The 21,072-nt window shown below is 38.8% G+C and overlaps 2 protein-coding genes across 8 annotated transcripts in view; both read right to left on the bottom strand.

Annotated features, from left to right (window-relative positions):
* Window positions 1-20: 20 nt before the first annotated feature.
* On the bottom strand, window positions 21-16,249 carry LOC657593 (uncharacterized protein). Of its 3 annotated transcripts, XM_964044.5 has the most exons (5): window positions 16,060-16,249; window positions 13,572-13,626; window positions 4,305-4,491; window positions 2,566-2,715; window positions 21-1,392 (listed from the first exon to the last, which is right to left on the bottom strand). In XM_964044.5, exons 2-5 carry the CDS (start codon window positions 13,620-13,622, stop codon window positions 1,169-1,171), a joined length of 612 nt encoding a protein of 203 aa, XP_969137.2. In that variant the 5' UTR covers window positions 13,623-13,626; window positions 16,060-16,249; the 3' UTR covers window positions 21-1,168. The 3 variants fall into 3 exon arrangements, with proteins under 3 accessions (XP_969137.2, XP_015839030.1, XP_015839029.1); XM_015983544.2 differs by lacking the exons at window positions 13,572-13,626; window positions 16,060-16,249 and adding an exon at window positions 7,159-7,404; XM_015983543.2 differs by lacking the exons at window positions 13,572-13,626; window positions 16,060-16,249 and adding an exon at window positions 4,544-4,795.
* A 1,205-nt stretch (window positions 16,250-17,454) lies between these two features.
* Window positions 17,455-21,072, bottom strand: part of LOC657517 (uncharacterized protein) — a 28,490-nt gene continuing 24,872 nt past the window's right edge. For all 5 annotated transcript variants that reach the window (XM_008199969.3, XM_008199970.3, XM_015983539.2 and 2 more), the window contains 5 exons: window positions 20,664-20,960; window positions 20,516-20,608; window positions 20,243-20,467; window positions 19,498-20,193; window positions 17,455-19,446 (listed from right to left, as the gene is read on the bottom strand). In XM_008199969.3, the coding sequence (XP_008198191.1) occupies window positions 17,683-19,446; window positions 19,498-20,193; window positions 20,243-20,467; window positions 20,516-20,608; window positions 20,664-20,960 (3,075 nt within the window). In that variant the 3' untranslated portion in view covers window positions 17,455-17,682. The remainder of the gene's footprint in view (window positions 19,447-19,497; window positions 20,194-20,242; window positions 20,468-20,515; window positions 20,609-20,663; window positions 20,961-21,072) is intronic.

Here is a 21,072-nt window from a genome sequence, read left to right as displayed (position 1 = left end):
ACTTTTTTAAATAAAGTGAGTGTAATACAAATAATTTATTTTATGACAGAAGATAGGTACAAGTGCTGGAATGAACCTCAGATCTGAACTCCATTTGAGATCGTCTACCCTTACATTAAGAGAATTTCAATGTATTTTTATACAGTTGTAACAGTAAATTTACACAAGGAATGAAATCAATAGTAGAAAATATAAATTGTAAGTGGGGATATACTTATAAGTTGCATTTCCTACCGAGATATATGGCTTTCACATCTATTATATACACAAGCTATATATCACAACACTACATTACCATGCTTGTTTATGTGACATAGTATTATTTACAATACAATAAATTAGGAGAGTACTTGATAAAAAAAACTTATAACTATAATTACAGAGAAATAATCGGAACGTTTCAAACATGCTGTGGCCAAATGATCTGGCAGTATGTTGTTTAAAGCAAAAACGTTGGTCCAGTATTATTAAATTACCCTAACTATAATACAAATATAAATAACGTCGTTACGCACGTAAAGTTACATTTTATCGATATGCTTTTAATGTACCCTAAGTCACACAACTGATTGAACCCAACGATAACTACGTATTGGTCAAGTAAGCGCAGCTGCACGATAATTTCGTTTCATAAATACTATAAAAATAAAATAATGCCCAAAACGAAAAGTCAAAAAATAATTAGCTGCCATCGATTAAACCTACAACTACAATATTGACATCACTACGAACTGTTCTCCCATGGAACGGACAACGGAAAATCATGTACATGAAAACAGTTCATTTAAGTTGGTTCAAGTCTTTATTTCGTATTAAACATACACCTAGCCTGCCCGGGTTGTCTCTCAGTCGCTCTATCACTCACCCTGCACTGATCCCCCTGACCTGAGCGGCCAGAGCCAATTAGCGCCTTAAAATGGTAACAACTACAAAACTGGCTGACTGGCGATAAAACCAGGCAAGCAAATCAAACAACAAAACGCTGAAAACTCGAGCGATCGGTTCGGCGCGCGTCCGAAACGGCTGAACTCAAATACGAATTTTGCTAGCGCCGAACCGATCCAGAATCAGGCAAGCGACCATTCACACAAATCTCTCGTTCACATCTCTGAGAGAGGCACGCCTCTTATTACGATCAGAGAACAACATCGGGCAGACTATGTGGCCACTAGGCCCTCGAATCGTTATCGTGCACGATTTTTCGCTCTTTATAGTAAATCTCCTCGCTTTCTTTGTCGCACATTAACAGGACCACGCCGCCAAACAGGAAAATGGCGGCGCCCCAGCCCACTCCGTACGCCCAACCGAACTCCCATATCGTCCGGTTGCCCCGGTTCAGCTCGGCGGCGAAGAACACTGGGTACACTATCAGCGCCACCAGGATCGAAACCACTGAAATGAGCAAAATTTATTATTTGCCAAAATTTATCCGGCGAGTTGTATGCACTATTTTTTCTACAATCTGACCGGTTATAATAAAGAAATTACACTTTTTTTAACTTCAGATTTATTTTTAATACGTTTAACACCTTATATGTTTCTTACTGGTCATTGAATATTATTAAGTACAGGTCGCAAATAAAAAGTTTTAACTTATTAATTTTTAATTTGTTTTGTTGTCTGTCTTTCATAATTTTCGAGTTAAATTTGAGACCTGAAATTTTGCAACGATACGTAATCTCTATCACACTACAATATTTAGTTTCAATAATACTTTAGAAACAATTAGCAATACTTGTTATGAACAATTATCAGTATCTCGGCTCACAACTGATACGAAGTTAAAAACAAGGCCATTCGATAGAGCACAAAAAATCACAGAGGCTGTTATGTTTTTCAAAGGCTGGAGTTCCAAAAATTCCCAGGAAAGATGGCCTTTTGTTCGTTATTTGACAACTTTGTAACTAAAATAAGAAAGCGATCATCACATAATACTACGAGTATTATGTTTTTTATTAAAAATAGAGTCTAATAACTTAGCGGTTGAAGGGATTTCCCGATTAGATCTTGATTTATTTACCTTATCCTGTATTTTAAAGGCTAATAAGCTGATCCACTTTGAAGATTCTCATGATTTTTTATGTACTTGCATCTAATTAAAAGACTTTGTAGTCAAAAGTTTAATTACGTATTCCTAAATAAAATAGATTCTTTAGTTGTTTGTGAAGGTGACTTCCGTTAGCTTAGTTGATTACGTTATTATTCTTGCGTTTCTTCAATTTTTGTTTACTTAAAACATGTGAATAAAAATTCTACTAATCATTAACATTTTTGCGGTGATTCAAAGTCGAGAAATCACGAGCCCGAGAAAAAAAAGCCGAGAAATTAAAAATTCAACTCTCACAGGAAGGAGAGTTACGAACTGAAATTTTTCATACTCACGTAATTTCTGTGAAATTCCAAGAATCTACACTTTAATTAATGTTTGATAAATAATTAACAATTGTTATATTTATAAATATCTTTCCCCTTAACTGAAAAAGAAAGATAAACCAACAATTGGCTATAAAAAGCTGCTATAGAAAAAAAAAGGTTTTGTTTTCCCCAATGGTAACTCATACGTACGGGAGACACCCATGATTATCACAGCGAAACGGTAGTACTTGTATTTGGAGTGATGGTCTTTCGTTTTCAGACCCATTCCGGTAAGGAAAGTCGCCACGGCGTCCGTCACCAGCGTGATGACGCACAGAGCGGCGGCGGCGTGGATGTATGCTGGAAAAAATATTCAAATTACCACCTAATTGGCACGTTCTGTGATTCATAAATGCTATTGGAAATGAAGGTCTTATAATGCTAGGTGACCACAGAATACACAATCACACACATTCTTTTCCATTGATTTTTTTTCACAACTATCGACATGAAAAAAATTGTAATGCACTCCTGTCATGAAAGAAATAACAGGGAATAAAAACACCACGCAATAAATCAATAATATAGCGAAAGATTGGCTACTTTTAATACTTGAAAAACATTAAAGTCGTTGAAAATAGACACACAAACTCGAGTGTTTATTTTTGGCTTTACTGTTTTCAGTTTAGTTAAAATATGTTCGATCTCTGGAAGCAGACAGTAGTAAATATTTCCACAAAGACTAAGAAGCCCCACGCTTTGTCGAGAAAAACATCGTAGTATTGATGAATTACAAAGGTCAAAGAACGTTAATTTAGTAATAAGGGTTTTGCTCAAACAAAAGACTCGTAGAAGTTGCCTCCAGCAATATAAATTAAGCACATTAAGTGACTTTTATCTTTTTTACATCTGCAAGTTACGTGGTACAATCAACAACGATAAAATTAAATCGCATCAAATTAAATTTAATACTACTACAAAGCCAGTCCTAAATCAAAGGGATGGCCATTTAACCTTTTTAATAAAAACGTATTTCTTTAAAAAATAAAAATTAAATTCTTACAAATTTAAACACAATTTCCTTCTTTAATTAAGAATACATTCAAAAATAACGTATTCGAGGTAACGGTTTTTTGGGAACAAAAGAATACTGGCATACTGGCACACAAAACGATTCATGCATTGAGAAAAATTGTTAGTCGTTTTCAAAAAGACGGGTAAATCAGTACCTATTATTTGAGGGATTAGGGAGAAATATGGAATATCCGGATCCCTATGCAGAATCCTTAAGGGTTTTTACGTCCATTATTTTTACTTTATTCTATTTTTTTACAACGAACACCGATGGGGAATCTTAATTGTCCGTTGTGGAGAGGTGTCCGTTAATGGGAGGTGGAAATTTTAATATAGGTTTTGTCACTTTCCTACAAAAATGTCCGTTGTGGAAAGGTGTCCGTTATTAGGAGGTTTCACTGTAAACATTCGTTTAACCACAGTTCAGCTGTTTAATGAGAATGAAAATTTTGAAAATTTCTGAAAATTGAAATGAAAAAAAGCTGAAGTTATTTCCGAACAAGAAATTATTCCGGTAAAACAAAAATAAACAAAGACAATTTTAATGGATAAAATCTTATCATTACTATTATTACTAATAATAAAATAATTCGTCACAGGTAAGGCCCGCCAGATATCGTGATAACGTGCTAAATAAAGAATTTGATTTTTCCGCAATTAATTTTACATTTGATTGTTCGTTTCGTTATCTTGGAAAATCCCGCCAACTGGCACGTCCCTGGCGTTAACCTCCCTCTTGGCCCTTGAAACACAGCATTTCCCCCTTGCTGAATTATTAATTATGTCGCAACAAGCTGCCAATAAAACGCGATATTTGCATTCCGACGTTAGCTAAGTCGGAAGATTGATCGTAGGTTTGAAAACTTGTTGAATACCTGCATCCCTGGATTGGTAGCATCCGGGCGGTTCTTGCATGTCGAAGGGCAGAGGCTGGGGGGCGTCCTCTTCGATGCAGTGGATGAAGAGGCCTTGTCTCCAGCCGGCGGACATCAGCCAGTCGGTGGAGGCCAACCCCATTATCATCAAGATGATCACTATCAGCCCGCATATGAACGCAATCACCTGCAAATAGACAAAGTTAAGACAGGGTTAGGGGTGAAAAATTGATGCGCACTAAGCGGTACCGGCTGTGTTCGGCTGCCAATCTAACCACCGTTTTTTCACCCATTATTCACCTGTCTCGCACGGAAACTGACTTAGGCATGGGCCAGGAATGTGATAGGAATGTCAGTGATAACAAATAGAGGCGGAGCGGATTTTAATAGCCGGAATTGAGTTTTTAACGAGCGACTTGTAAGGAGGGAAAAATCGTAATGAAAAATTTCCTGTTGATAAAACATGATCCGTTGCACTTGATTTCATTTAGTATTAGTTTCAAGGAGTGGGAGCAATATTGATAAAGCTGACTTGGCCGGAAGGACAATTTAACGCACTGAAATAACGAAACCTTGAACAAATACGAATGCAATTTGGTAATCGGGCGTGCAGCAAGTCAATAATCAATATTTACACAATGTGTAAATAAAACGGAATAAAATCAACCCTCGGCGGTCGGTGTTGACCAGGTCGGGGCTCTAAAGCACCATCGATTCCATCTTTAAAATATTTTGCCCATTCAATTAAATTACCTAATGAAGGTCGAAAAAGAAATTATTTTGGTTTTATTCATTATTTGTAAACAAATCACTCCAATGATTGTACAGCCTGTTCCGTCTAAACCGCATATTACATTTAAATATTAAAAAATAAAAATTTAAAAGTATTTTTTGGGCGTATAAAACATTGATTTTATGTCTTTTTGAACGAATTTCACAACATTAGTTTGTAAAACGCCAAATATACCTCTTTGATCACTTTTTTTTGCATGCGCCAATTGGTCTGGTTCAGAAATAAAAAGCCAAAACACGGTATGTTGTAAGTTTTTTAGAGTGCTCGTGAGATAACTTTGGCTGATTTTCAACGGTTTTTTTCGTGTGTCCAATTTTTGGTTGTCCACAGATATTTGGGTACTTTTGGAGTGCATAAAAATTAATGTTTTTTGAAGAGTTTTAGGTCTTTATTGGTTGTTGACTTTTGAGAAAACAGCTAAATTTGTAGGATTCTGGCTTGTTTTTTAAGACGCCAAATGTCCTGGTCCAGAAGTAACATTTTATATGCTACTAAACTTGGGTCAAAGTTTGGAAAATCGATCTCTTGCATTCATTCCGGAAGTTCTTTGTTGTGCCACGACATGTGATGCCACTTAGAGCAGTCTCTCGATAAAGTACCAACTCTTAAAACTGCCACAAGTTGCTCCGTTTGTTTCCGTGTAGTATTCCTATAAAAAACTCGAAACAACTCGAACTTTTTCTAATTATCTCGCGTCAAAAATTAATTTGGCTTCCTTCCAAAAACTTCGCTTCGCCAATTAACAATTGTGTTAATCAGTGAGCGTGTATTCTGGTCGAATATTTCGCCGAATGATAAATATTGGTTGTAGGGCATGTTGACGTTGCGAATGACCGCAATTAGGGAAATGCGCCCCAATTGCGGTTACGCTCGAAATAATTTCAAATATCTGAAAGTAATTAAAATCAATGATTTGCCGCGTCGCGAAATTAAAATTCCGGTAGAGTGACTTAAGTAGAAATTTTCAGCTGTTTGATTTTTGAGCCCCGTCTGAAAATTACCTTGTAACCATAGTAACTCACGCTTGACGGTTTCTTCCAGACGAAAAAAATCGATAAGAGGCGGTTCCACGTCGCGCCATAATCAACCCCTTGTAGCACGGGGGCGCCCGGTATTAACCCCTAAATACGCAAATGTTACAAAACCGGAATTCAAGTAACGCTCCGCTTAATACTGAAAAAAGAGGGCAATTTTTCTCCGATTCCGGCATCGCCCGGATTAATAATGCAAACGTTGCGATTCTTTCCGGGTCCGGCGGCCTGTATGTAAAACAAGGGATGTTGCCTTGTAAAATGGAAATTGCACCGACGATACTTCGACCCCTTTTCTTTGCCGGATAAAACCTCGGTATGTAAACAGGACACCGTGTCGATTAAACTTGTTAAGTGGATAGAGGGCGCTATTCAAACAACTACAGGTGCATAATCACGAGCGCGCTAAACGAAAATATGCTTTTCATGAATTATTTCGACGCGATTTCCCCTCAGACGCCATAAAATGGGCCTAATGGACGCTTTATTGCGATTTTTTGCCGGCAGTGGCGAATATGTAAACAAATAAAACGAGATCAAGCGAATAAAAGATACGATGCTGTAAAACTAGAGAGACAACAACACCCAAATCAAGTCAAGTCAATTGCTGACCACTCTATACAATCTATACGATTGGTTCGGTGAGTTTTGATCTATGTGTCGGATTCTGAGCACAGTCCCATTTTCTGGTAATTATTCCCAGTGACATCCTCACGCACGTCCCATTTATCAAAAAATCGACACGAAAACAGGCTAATAACAGTATGGCAAAGTTTTATCGCCCATAAAATCAAACTTTGGGTAATTAAAACAACCCTCTGGTTGCGTATATCGACGAGCCGCCGCTGTCGCCATCAATTACAGCCCATAAAATAAAATAAAGCAACAAAACACACACAATACATTGTACAAAAGACGCTCATAATCCTCCCCCGGAGCACATTAATTCACATTAAAACCTAATAACGGCCCCGTTGGCAGCAGCTGCGGTCCGATGCCCATCGCCGGTATCCCTTTTTTTCCTTTTTACCTGAGCGATTTGATTTTCCGCCATTAAAGCCGAAAACTATCAACTGTAACTCCAAGACTGTGATTTCATAAAGTTCTTTTGTCGGTCTCGTCCTTCGGCCGTTCACCCCGCATCACTCACAGTCTAACACGCCACCACCAAACAAAACACCCAAATAATCGACGAGTTTATATCACACGTGTTTGGCGCAATTGTTGTTACGAAATGGGGCGCTAAATTCGAACTGTGCATCCGAACCGGCCGAAGAGTGTGTGTGTGCGTGTTGCGTCCCGCTGCCGCCCCCGGAATCGATTATTGGGACGGCGGCAGCGCGCCGCCGCCGACCTCTACACTCCGGCCTACGAGCGCTTTTTAGGCACCGGCTCGCAAAATCCACATTTTCCGAAAACTGATCCAAGGGTAGTTCCCCAAACCCCTCTGAGATCAGTGTTTTGAAAACTACCATTTTCAAATCCTGATGTATTTTAGTTTAATTAAAGAGTTTTTTCATGTCCTAAAGCCATTTGCAAATTCAAAAATTTCTTAAGCTGGCTATTTCTGACGTTTTTAGTTTAAGTACATTTTTTGTAATATTTGTCGATCCTTTTTTCAAATCCTCAACTGTTTTCACCTCGATGTTGTGACAATTCTCTGCAGACATTGCACTGAATTTCAAAAACATGTCTTTAGAATCCTCGTAGTGTAGAGTATTTTTTAAACTTGCAACTGTCTTTTGGAACTGGATATTTTGGCAAGTCATTACTAACACTTTAATTCAAGCATTTCTTATTCAGATTTTACTTGTAGTAATACTAATAATAAAAAAAATTCTTGAGGTTTCATTTGTCATAACTTTATCGTCATATCTTTCGTCATAAATAAACGGAAACAGAAAAAAATATGGCCTCTGGTGATAATCAGTAGGAAGAAGAAGAATAATTACCAAAATAAAAAAAATTATACAATTTATTTAATAAATAATTACCTTTCTGGCTCAACTACGTGCTAAAAAGCGGAAAAAAATACATATAGCATATTCGTTAAATAATAATCGATTGACTGAAAAATAATTGTTTGCAAAAAGCAAAACTCAAATCTCAATATTTTTCACCCAATTCGGCGATTCTTCGGTTCATTTTTATCGAAATTTTTCGCTTTTAGACAAAAAAAAATCCCAAATACAAGGCCAAAGTTTTTTTATATTTTCTAAAGTAATTTTGACGAAATTTTGCTAAATAAATCGTCGTTTTCAGGCAGTATGAAGCAATTTCAGGTTTTCAAGTGTTTTCAACTATCTTAAATTTTCGTTTTTTGGCGCTAGAATAAAACGTTTCAGTTTTTCTGCAATTCAATTTGTTCATTTTTCAGCAAAAGATCGCAAAAACTGTGATTTTTAATCGCTGTAAAATGCAAAAACTGCTCAATTCTTGTACTAATTTCGGTATTTTTCGGTTAATTTTTGGCCGATTTTGACTAAATAGCTACACACCTGCCTAAAATAATGTCCTTTTCAATCAAGTTCAGCTGATTTTTGAAAAAAACTGCGAATTAATTGCATTAAAAAAAATAAAAAGCCTCAAAAAAGCAAACGTTTCTTCGACATTTCAGTTATTTTGCACAAAATTCCTCAAAATAATTGCGTTTTTGGAAAACGAGGTAAAACACCTGAAAAAAGTAAAACATTCTGTAGATGAAACTAAAATAATGTCATTTCGACTTTTCGGCTTATTTGAATGAAATTCCTCCAAATAATTTATTCTTCGACACTGTCGTAATTTATAGATTTTCCCCTGGGTAGAGAAATTTTGAGAACTGTTTGGCATTTCTCGAAATTTCACGAAACTTCAGATTATTTTTAACAGATTTAAAGCAATTTTAAGCTGTGCTGAGTCTAATCAAATAATAAAATGGTGTAACGTCCGATTTACACTCAAACAAGTTAAATAAATAAGAATTCTGGTTGCAAAACGTACTAAAACGAACGAAGAAGAAAAAAAACACAAATTTTTTACTGTATTTATAACGTAGTACTCAGTTTTCCTTCCATTTTAACAAATTTTCGCTCAAAAAAAAGTAAAACAACACGATTTTTGTCAATTATTTGATTTGAAAAAGGCAAAAATAGAACCATTTTCAAATCTATTTGACAATTTTTGGCCATTTTTGGCATTTTTTTGCAAAAAAAAACCTAACACCACTACAATTATTTTGCCATTTATTTGTTTTACGGATTCGCAATGAAGCCACGGTAGGTGGAATATTACAAAGCCCTTTATTGATAGTACATTTTCATTCAGAAATGCAATTATTTTGCAAAAGTTCGTTAAAAATGTGCGAATAATCGCTGTTTTTGCGTTAATACATGCTTTTGAACTAAAAACGCAATGTTTGGGTGGAAAATTAATAACTTGGCGTTTCATTGGTTCTGTGAGTGTTTGAATTTATCCCGATCAACTTTGAATGAAATTCCTCCAAATAATTTATTCTTCGACACTGTCGTAATTTATAGATTTTCCCCTGGGTAGAGAAATTTTGAGAACTGTTTGGCATTTCTCGAAATTTCACGAAACTTCAGATTATTTTTAACAGATTTAAAGCAATTTTAAGCTGTGCTGAGTCTAATCAAATAATAAAATGGTGTAACGTCCGATTTACACTCAAACAAGTTAAATAAATAAGAATTCTGGTTGCAAAACGTACTAAAACGAACGAAGAAGAAAAAAAACACAAATTTTTTACTGTATTTATAACGTAGTACTCAGTTTTCCTTCCATTTTAACAAATTCTCGCTCAAAAAAAAAAGAAAATAACACGATTTTTGTCAATTTTTGGCCATTTTTGACATTTTTTTGCAAAAAAAAACCTAACACAAGTACAGTTTTTTTGCCATTTTTATGATTTACGGATTCGCAATGGTGCCACGGTGCGTAGAATATTAGAATGTCCTTTATTGATAGTAAATTTTCATTCGGAAATGCAATAATGTTGCAAAAGTTCGTTAAAAATGTGCGAATAATCGCAGTTTTTGCGTTAATACACGGTTTTGATCTGTTTGAGTGGAAAATTAATAACTTGGCGCTTCTTTGGTTCTGTGAGTGTTTGAATTTATCCCGATCAACTTTTCCGGTAATTGTCGCATTTCGTTTGTTGTTAACGAATCGGAAAGGCCGGGTGTGCGGCTGGTTGAGTAATATCATCGTTGGCTTTTTTCTCCTTGTGCAAACTATCGGTTTTATTGACCCAATTCGGGTTCGTTTCGATGCTAATGCGTCCCTGATTCATCGAAGCAAGCTCGTAATAATCAAATGCTGGCATAGTTGGGTGAACTTTGATGCATCCGGACACGGGTCAGGCCGTTTGCTCTGGGGAATACGAGCTTTACGGTGCAAAGTTAACTCAGTTACTGAGATAAAGTAGAGAACAACAACAGCGTCTAGTACGTTATTTGTCGTCAATTTACAAGGAGCAGCTTTGTGTAGTGGCTTAATTAAAGCACTAACAATAGTATATGTTTTATTCGGGACGTTTAAAGAAGATTAATGCGGTCGCAAACGCCCCATATCGGGCCCACTCTGCCATCTAATGAGTGATCTGTCGGCGGCCTTGATAAGGGTCTGACGAATGGACGAAAAATCAATTTCGCGAGAAACAACTCGCGATAATTGGGGATTTAGCCGGCGATTTTTGCACATGCGAGGAGTTCTTTATTGAGTTGGAAAACAGCCACCGACTCTTCTTCCGGAGAAGTTTTTAATTAAAATACAGTGTTGCCGACGAGACGAGTAAATTTTCTTGGAGATCTCGTATTCAATGTCCCGACACGATCACTAATTAATCTCTCACTTCCCCTTTGTCAGACCTACGAATCAATTTGGCACACCGAACGAATCTCCCCGTTTCGGCTTACTTTTCGCAATCAATTTACTAATTACGAGCGAGTCGGATTACAAAAGCGACTAAACGTGTTTTCTTCCACTATCACTCAACTTTACTTACCTCAATAAAAGGGTCACAAACTGACATACCCTCTGGTGATTAATATCGGCAAAGGGTGTATCCCAGAGCAAATTTCCATTTCGTCTCCCGGCGCGGCTAAATTTTATTATTGCCGTATAAAACGGCGACCTCTTCGTCTCATTTTCGCGCTCGCCAGACCAAAACAGGGCAGGCACGCCCTGTAATTGAAGCGGGTAGGAAAACTGTCCCATTGTCACAAGTCCTCCGCCAAATCTGATATTTTCCATTCGAACGTTTATCTCGGTGGGAAAGCGCGTCGTAAAATTGGATTCATTTCTCAAGCGATCGATTCGGAGAAAACATTCTTGTTTTAACAAATCGTTACTGCTTTTGTTAGGCAAATTTCCACCAACATCGCAGGAAAAATATTCAATGAAATATCCTCCGATGAATAATGAAGTTAGACGGAGTGGAACTCTTCTGCCTCGTACAACAGCGAGGCAAATCGTCTCTCCGTTACACTAATAATATCACTTTATTTCACTGAACTGTTACGGGAAACGTCAAGAGAAAGAAAAACCACATGACGTGAAAACATAAATTTGTTACTTTGTTTGCAATTTAATTATTCACTCGATCAAAATACATTTTAATGTGCAATTAAAATTTGTCGTACAATAAACAAGCTACAAAATACGCACTCTTATTTTATTTTGTTTAGAAAACCGTTTGAAGTTAATGAACAAATTTAAAATTAAGTCTTTTTGGTCTATTCTTCACAATTTCTGTGAAATAATTACGTTACTGCATTAAAAACGTGCTTAAAATTTTCGAAAAATCCGATTATTCGGTTTGGTTTGAATAAAATTCTGCTAATATGTCTATTTCTGACTAAAAAACGTGCTAAGCACTCAAAAAAAGGCAAAAATTATGTAATTTTCCATTAGAAAAACTAATATTTTCGGCAATTTCTTGCAAAATAAAAACTATAAAATAAAAACTCGACTATTCTACCAAATTTAGTCACTTTGCAATCTGTTTCTCACGAAAAGTTCAAAGGCGTGTTCAAAAATATGAAAATAACATATTTTCCGACAAAATTTTATATTTTTCAGCATATTTTGGAAGAAATTTCGCTCAAAAAAAGTTAAATTAAGTAAAACCCATCCAATAAAGCTTTGATTTGATTTCAAACGCACGATAAGATAACTTTGGAGGTAAATTTGGAAACATATCGTCAATTTGGATCAAATTCGGTGATTTTTCATCCAATTCTAAGTAATTTTTTAAAAAACTTAGTTTCTATCTCAACAAATTTGTGATTTTTTGGTCTTCTTAAATCTTTTAAGCAAAATCTCAAAAAAAAAGTTTTACTTTAATTGCTCAAAAAAGCAGAAACAACATTACTTGTGACAAAATAAAAAGCTGGTTCAAATAATCCAATTTTTCATACTTTCGCGAATAGTTTCTAAAAACAGACCGTAGTTTTCGATTCAAAAATGTGTTGAAAAATTCGAAAAACGCAGAATTCACCAATTTTCGGTCAAGCTTGTAAAGTTTTGGTTTGTTTTTGACTAAATTTTGAGAGATATAATCTGTTTCTCAAAAAAAAACGTGTTCAAAAATATAAAAATAAAAATCTTGTGTTTTTTTGGTTTATTTTTGAAGCAATTTCGCCAAAAACTAATCACATATTCCCTGATAAAGTAATTAAAATACCACAATTTCGTCTTGTGAATTAAGACGTTTTCCCCAAAATCTCAGCAAATAAATTCGTGGGGCATATTATTTTATTGCCCCGTCGAAAGAAAACTTTTATCCTTCTTTTAGATTTAGTGCGTTGTAAAAACTTCTCGTCTGCACAAACAGAAATATGCTCCCGCTCCCAGATTGACTTATCTTCCCTCGCAAAAAAACTCTCCAACACTTGAGTTATTCGCTCAATTAGTGCATAGTTCGACGAACGCCCCTCAGGAGCGATCGGATTTGGCTCAAAGCCAGTCAATCGATCCGACAATCAGGTGGACGAAAAAACCCTCGATTAGTGAATAAATTACCGACCAAAGCAAAAACCTTAGTAATGGTCTGGTAACAAGTAAAAATCCGCTAAATTCCCGATGCCCTTCGCGAGATCACACATTGAATAAATTACCCTGAAAACAAGCGACAGCAGCCCAGTCCTCGACCCGGATTTCGATCAAACGTGTTTATTCGCAATTTCCTATGAGCGAATAGGTCGATTTCCCGGAATCACCCCTCGAGATACTACAAGTAATCATAGAGCAGGCAGCGAGGGACAACGGCCAATAAAACGGAGGGCTGATTGTCGTGACACCTTGGGGCAGAGATTAAGATTGCGCTCGATTGTTATGCTTCCTGCTGCGTTTGTTTTATTCCACGGTGGGTTGTAGCCTACTTCCGGCTCGAAAGTGTTCGCAGGATTGTTCTCAAGACTTTCATCGCAACAAAAGACTTACCTTCAGCGGGCGGGTGATAGTGACTGTCTCGATTGTGGTCGTCGGAGCCATCGCACTGCAACGAGACCAACATTATTTATTGTAACAGTTGCGAGTCCGGGGCCCGGAGCCCGGATTAAGTGCGACGCGACCGCTTTTAACTAATCAATTTTCTCGGGATTTGCGAAAAAGTAACACTGTGACCTCCTTAGAAAGTCGCACGACCTGACAATGTAAATTACTGAATCATAGTTGCGTAAGGAAACTGTCGACGGCACGTAATTGGCAGAATTTCGCTAAACAGACGTGATTATTTTACTTTAATTAAATTAGCGTAATTGGACGGTTTGGAGAATTCGCTCCAGAAACTTGGAATTAAATTTTCAACTGATGGTGCTAATTAATAGAAGAGTCCGGCGCTCTTCTGAAGAATTTCAATATTGCCATGCGGTATTGGGCGCTCAAATCGACACAAGTTGGGAAACTTTAATCCGACTCAGCAAGTCAATTTGTAATAGAGGATTGGCTAAATCTGGCAAATTTTCAATAAGAAAAGGAATTTGTTCGGCACATGTGGACGCTTTGTAAATGATATTTTACAGACTGGGGCACTTGTGGCTCTCTTCGTTTTGTAAATTGAAGGAAAGCTGACAGAAACAGAGAGCACTTTGCGTGATGAAATTTGTGTGGTTTCTTTGTAACTTCTTAGACTCAAACTATGTTGGATAGGAGCACAGAAAAAATAAAAAGCAAACTTCGTCTCGAAATACTTTTATTTCAGCCTTCAATTCCAAGAATTTTAAATAGACAAGCAGAAGTGCATCAAAATGCGCCAGCATTATTAAAGCCAGACGCTTAAAATATGAAAAACATTTTAAAACATTACTTATAGCCTGTCATTTGTCAATTTACGTTAAATTATTCCCAAATAACAAAACTTCAAAATTTTATTTTAATAATTATTTTCCGCTCCGTAGTTCCGAACTCAAATTACGGTAGCGAACAAAAATTGAACAAATCAGTAAATATTATGTATTTGCTTATATCTTCATTTTTTTTCACGTTCTAATGCTCGAAAAGTGATTGAATTTATTTAATGTTAAAATAAATTAGACTTCCTTAACGGTTATAGACTTTACAATAAATTCAACAATCGTTTGAAAATAAAAAGTCGAATTTGCAAAAAAAGCGTTTTTGAAAAGAGTACTTTGGAAAAAACGTCAAAAATTTTGTTTAACAAACTAAATATTGACAGTTCTATTAAAAATGCGAGCAGAATTTTTATGCTTTTGTCTTGTTTTGTTTTGCGAAGAATTTCACTCTCGCTTTTCGTGTCGTTAAGTTTTTAAATAAGTAAGCTTGGAAGAAATGTGAACCTTCCATATTGAAGCTCAATTAAACCTCCAAAATCTAGTTTGTTTAAAAACAAAATTGTTGGCGTTTTTTTCCAAAGCACTCTTCGCAAAAATGCGTTTTCTCCATTTTGATCAGCATGTAAGAATCGATCATATCATGTAATATATCGTTGAAATCAGGAATAACAACACTTTTCAAAAATACAAAAAGCGAATATGGCTTCCATAAGAAAAACCAAAGTTAAGTGATGTAATTCTGACATCAAGAACGCCTTCGAAAATACGATGACAGATTCAGATTCCTTGTAAATAAGTGCCTGAAGCACAGCCTAGTTAAAAACGTATAGTTTTTTTGGTTTTCGCTTGAAAAAATTAAAACAAAAATCACAAATTTCCGTTTTTTTTTTATTCAAAAACCAAAAATGACATAAAAATGTGCAACTTTTTTTGACACTGGAAGATTTTTGACGGTAGGTATCTAGACTACCAGTGTTATTATTATATTTTTAAGAAAACTTCTGTTAGATTCAAAGCAACAAAACCTCTTAACTAATTAACTGCACTTCCAAGGCTGTAGAACAGCTCATTTATTTTACTTGAATCGGGTCAGCTGGGTTCACACACGATTCTCTTTTGTTCTTGACGTTATCAGTGTTTACAAATATGGCATTCCGCTCCAACTGTCAAGAAAAAACAAGCAACAATCTAATCAGTCCCGCCGCCCCCGATTTTTTGCCTTCTCGCGCAGCCCCCGAACCCCTGCGCCTATTGCGGTTTTCAATCGTCCGAGCGATTAAGCCATTACGTCCCTTAACACTGTAATAATTTTATAAGTCATTTGCTGTGATCGTAAATCGCGAATGTCGACCACCTGTGCACCCCGCAATTCCGCCCCGTCCGGCATAACCTCGAAAATGGGGTGCACCTGTCTGGAATTATTTATGTTGGTAATTCGTCATGAATTTCACGGCTTGCTCGGTGTTATCGAAAAAATCGCGCGTTCTTTGTTCGGAGCAGGAAGGGTTAATTTTGTCGCTGAATGTAAATGGGGCATTATTATAAAAACGGGTGTTATTTGCATGTCAAAGGCTCTTTAAATTGTTAATAATGGCACGCTTTACAACGACGTCATTGCTTACGTCAGGTTCACTCACCTTATCGTTATCAAAGATCAATATAAACACGGGGACCGATAAGGTATCGGGTGTTGCACTTAAAAGGGGCGCACATGCACTACGTTCGCGTCCATCTTTGTTTTGGAAACATGGCGGAGATGCTGAATTCTGGACCGAAAAATGTGTCATAAACTGAAAAAAAGGCAGCTGTGGAGGTGGAAGCAGTGCTGCCCTCTCACAACCGAAAGCCACGCAGCCAACAATACGCACGCCGCACATGCAGGCAACACACATCACGCCTTATCAATCAACCAAAAAGGATTATATTTTTATTTTTGAAATTAACATTTTAATTCCATGATTTCCAAAAATTACCTTTTGATAAAAATACAGCGTAGCCTGACAAAACTCTACCCATAGTAGCATGTAATATCAAATTGGTATATGATGGAAAAAATTGTAAAAAAATCTTTGCATAATCGTCTTCAAAATATGTTTTTAAAGTTATGTCGGAGATAAAGCATACGCTTATCGACATTAATGATGAAAATAAAAACATTTTTTTCCAATACAACTAATTTAATCTCAAGAACGCCGTAAGTAGCACGGATTAAAGCGTTTTTCTGCAAAAAAATTAAAATGTAAATATGGTACAAATCGTTATCATTGGAAAGTTGTGATAAAATTTTGTGGGCCTATTTATGAATCAGCTTATATATAATGCGTAGATACTGAGAATTTCATACTTTTGTGTAAATGTAACATTTCTTCGGAATGTTTTTTGCCCTAATTAAAACTTTAATGTGCAATGAAGTCTTTTTTTGACTCATACTCATAACATAGCAGTCATAACCAACAGATACAAGGAACTAATAATAAAATAAATAATGTAATAACTAATGACTCATGTGCGATGAATTACTCGGTAAAAGGCAACTATTTCCGGTGAAATTTCTTAAAACCACTAATCACTGAAATATTTCATTTATACATAATGTAAAACTTGATCAAAACCAAGCATATTGAAAATCAACAATGAGTAATAAACAAAATAAAAAAATTCCCATAGAAAAAATAATTCACGCCTATAGAAAAATAATACTACACTGATGAAGTTAATGACTGGTGAACTGATGAGTCCTAATAAGGACGAAATCAACAAGTCAATTACTGCTTGGAATCGATAAATCTAGACAAGTGTGCTGTCTATAAAAAATATGCACACTTCACTTTTCACGTCAAGTATTAAAAACCTTGATAAATCGCAACTTCAAGAGTAAAATAAACATTCATTCATACCTGTCGCCACTTGGCCAAGTGCTGCATTAGATTTGTTACGAAATAAAGAAGCCGCGTAATCACCCCCTGAAAGGATAATTACTTAGGGTATTTCAAAATGAGCGCAAGACTCAATTACGAAATAAAAAACACAAGTGATCGCAGAATTTTGTATTTATTTTCAATAAATGCTCTATAACACAGTGAACAGTAATAAATTCATTATAATTAAACATGCATCTATGTATAACAGGGCACATTAAAAACCTTAAGTGGTGAAGACGTCTTAAAAAACTTTACAACAAATAAATTAAAAATAACCTCGAGCTATTTTACACAATTACAAAAATACCGCCATTTGGATAATTACTTAGGCCGACCTGATCACAATTTCAGTTCCCATATAACAATATGCGCATCATTCCTGTTCGACTCCCTGATCGAGAACGAATTCTTCGACTTATCGGCCGGACAACACGGCTGCCTAAAATTCACATACCCCCGGCCCCCCATCAGGGTGATAACAGTCCTGCGCGCGTTATCCACCGCCACGCCCCCCTTACTCAGCGTCTTGCTCGCCGCCGGCGCCTTCTCCTCGCTCTCACTCACCTCGTTCAACTGTCTGCTCGCGTTCGAGTTGTTCCGCGAGACGCTCCGGCCCGCTCCGTGCCGCAGCGCCATGCTCTCCTCGCTCCCGGACGACGTGCACAGACTCGACGAGCGCGAGTCCACCGACCAGTTGGACAAATCGAGCGAGCGCGGTCTACTCACCTTCATCTTGAGCCGCCTGTCCAGCGTGCTCACTTTATTGGGAATGGCCAGCTCGGGGTCGGAGCGCCGCAGCGACTCGTAGATGGGGTCCGTGAGCATGTGCTCCTCGCCCTCGTAGTCCCTGATGTACATCAGCTCGCCGTAGAGGCCGTAGACGTCGCAGGTGTCGCCTGAAACTTGCGACGAGTTGCTACTGGTTGAAAAAATAGAGCCGCCGTTGCCGAACCCCCGTGGGAGGGTTTTCGACAGGCGGGACATGTCACAGTCTTTGGATTTGCGCCGCCGGACGACCACCGGACTACTCGTGAAGTAGCGCAGTTTCGACGACATGGACGTGTCAGAGAGCTGTTTTTCCATTTTTGGGCGGTCCTCTTGCGGAGTTTCGTCCTTTTTGGGCGTGGCCCCAGTCTTTGGTTGCAAGGCGAGGAGGAAGGAGATTGGTCCGAAGTGGGCGTGGTAGGATATGTTGACCCGGCCGCTGATGATGGGCACGCCCTCGAGGCGTGGCAGGGGTATGGTGAGGGTAATACCGACGTTGGTACCGACCCAAAGGAGGCCTTTGCAGGCCAGGAGGGCCGTGACGTTGACTTGCGACCGGTTGTTGTTAACACAGTCGCGCCCGCTCGATGGCGTGGTAACTCGCATGACGTTGGACGCGATGTTGATGTCCTGCAAGTGCTTGAAAGTTTCAGTATGGTAGAGACAGATGGTACTTGAGTGTTTCAGCGAGATCCAGAGACCGATCCCGCTGTGTGCCATCAAGTTGACGTTGCCGACGTGCTCGTGTTGAATACTGAAATTTTTTTGTACTTCTCCGGTGAGGCCGCTGATGACCCAGACTTTCTTCCCGCATGCCGCGTAAAGGCACGAGTTGATGGGAAGGAGGCTTGAGACCGCCTCCGAGCCGAGATTGATGATCTGCGGCTCTTGCAACAGCCAACTACCGTCGACCACATTCCGTCTATATACATTTAAAGTTCCGTTTGCTAAGGCGACGAAAACGCTATCACAGTGACATTTAATTTGGGTTATGACGTCCGAGACGGCCGCGCTTCCGATTTCCTCTTGTTTCTCGGGCTCGTCTGCTGCGTATAACAGCAGGCGGTGGCTGTCGGTGCCCATCCAGACCGAGTCCGAGGCAAGGCTGGGGCACGGCTGCGGAGCCCCTTTTACGAATTCCATTGCAGTGACTTGGGTCTCCACGAGACTGAAGGACGTCACGTCTTTAAGAACACTCGCTTGTTGGTGGTGTTGGGATAAGATCGCAATGTGGCTACTAGCGCCGTCTGTCGTGCATATCCAGAGGTAGTTTTGGGTGCGGTGGCGTCGGCGAGTCGTTTTGACGGAATTTACAGTGTAGTAGCACCCGCAGCGCACCTGGAAAACAGTTGGGTTATTGGCGCAGTCGGTAGGGGGCGTCCGACTTACTTCGGTTTGATGCTGCGATTTGTAGACACACTGCGACTTGACAAACAGCGGCATTTTGGTGGAGGGCCGCTGTTCCTGCTCCGGGACTTCCCACGCGGGTGAGTTGTTGGGGTCCAAAGCCAACTGCGCCAGTCTCAGCTCCGTGATCCACTCTTTCTTGATGGAGGGATTGTCGGTTTTGAACGTAAAGATTTCCTCTTTTCCTTTGGTTTTAACGACTAATTGGAGACAACACGAGTCGACCCACGCCATCTCCTCGTCTTTCTGCTGAATCGACGTCTGGATCTGGTGTAGGATTTTGCGGGTGTTTTCGAGCGTGATGTCCTTGTAGTTGCCCTTGAGGGAGCCAACCAGGTCCGAGATGCGACTCATGATCTCGTAGTCGTGCATCAAGTTGCTCATTTCGGTGCAGAGGTTGTTGGCGTCTTGGGGCTGTTGGCCGTCGAACGAACTGTTCGACTTGACGCTCCCGCCTTTGGTTAAGCCGGCGGTTAGCACCCGGCTTAGGGTGGGGGAGGCGCTGGTGTCCTGGATTTCGACGTCGGCCACCGGATACGTCCACTTTAAGTTCAGTCTTTCGCTCGTTCCGAAGTCATCGGAAGGTTTCGGTGCGACCGAAACGCACACGATTAAGTCGTTGAGGAGTAAAAGGCGGCGGTTTTTGGCCTTTGTTATCATGCCGCTCTGGTTGTACTCCTTAAACCGGCAATTAACACTTAATAAACCACTTGATGAGTGTGCTTACCAGTTGCATAACGTTATCTTCGCGTAGCAAATATCGGTTGCAGTCCGACAAAGGCCGTACTGAGAATTTGCCGCTGATGTGGCGCAACATCTCCTTGAAGGCCTGGTACTGTTCGGCCTCTCGTTTGCGCTCGTTCAGCATCTCGGCGAGTGACTCCAGCTGGGTCAGCGCGAGCTGGAGAGACATCCGATCGTGGTGGCCTTGCGGGGTGTGCTTTAGCAAGTCCTTCAAAAACAATCATTACTCAATTTCCAACTTTTACGTTCAGCTAACCTGTAGGAATAGAATAAACTGGGGGAATCGCTGCACCGGCTTGACCATTAACCCGAAAAATGATAACCGATCGTGTGAACTGATCTGTTTCACCTGCAACCGACAATTAATTAAGCCAACGATCGATTTCGGTAATTTCACACCGTACTTTTAAAAAGTCCGCCAACGCCGACTTTCGTTTGGCTTCCATTTTGGCCAAATCCATCGCGACTGAAAAGTTGTTGATAAAACCGCTATAAATATCGAGGACTATAGCTTTTGAAAATGATGCGACGAAAACGTCTCCGATTTTCTCGTCACGGTCCCAGTTTCGAACACTTTCGGCTAAAGCAATCCGGAACAGGGTATGGCACTGGAGAATTTCCGGCAGTCTGTGAAACAAAGTATGGATTTTGGAAGCGCTGAGAATCGCCGGACTGCTCTCCTCCAGCGGCTTCTTGTAATCCTGCACAAAAAATTACATATTTTCACTTTTCCAGAAAACCCTTTCAATTTTATTGAATGGATGAGAAAATCACGCCAGAATTTGTGAAAGTCGCATTTGGCTGATTTTAATC

The sequence above is a fragment of the Tribolium castaneum genome, chromosome 2 (assembly GCF_031307605.1).
Source record: "Tribolium castaneum strain GA2 chromosome 2, icTriCast1.1, whole genome shotgun sequence".
NCBI lineage: Eukaryota > Metazoa > Arthropoda > Insecta > Coleoptera > Tenebrionidae > Tribolium > Tribolium castaneum.
This window is presented reverse-complemented; position numbering and strand designations above follow the sequence as displayed.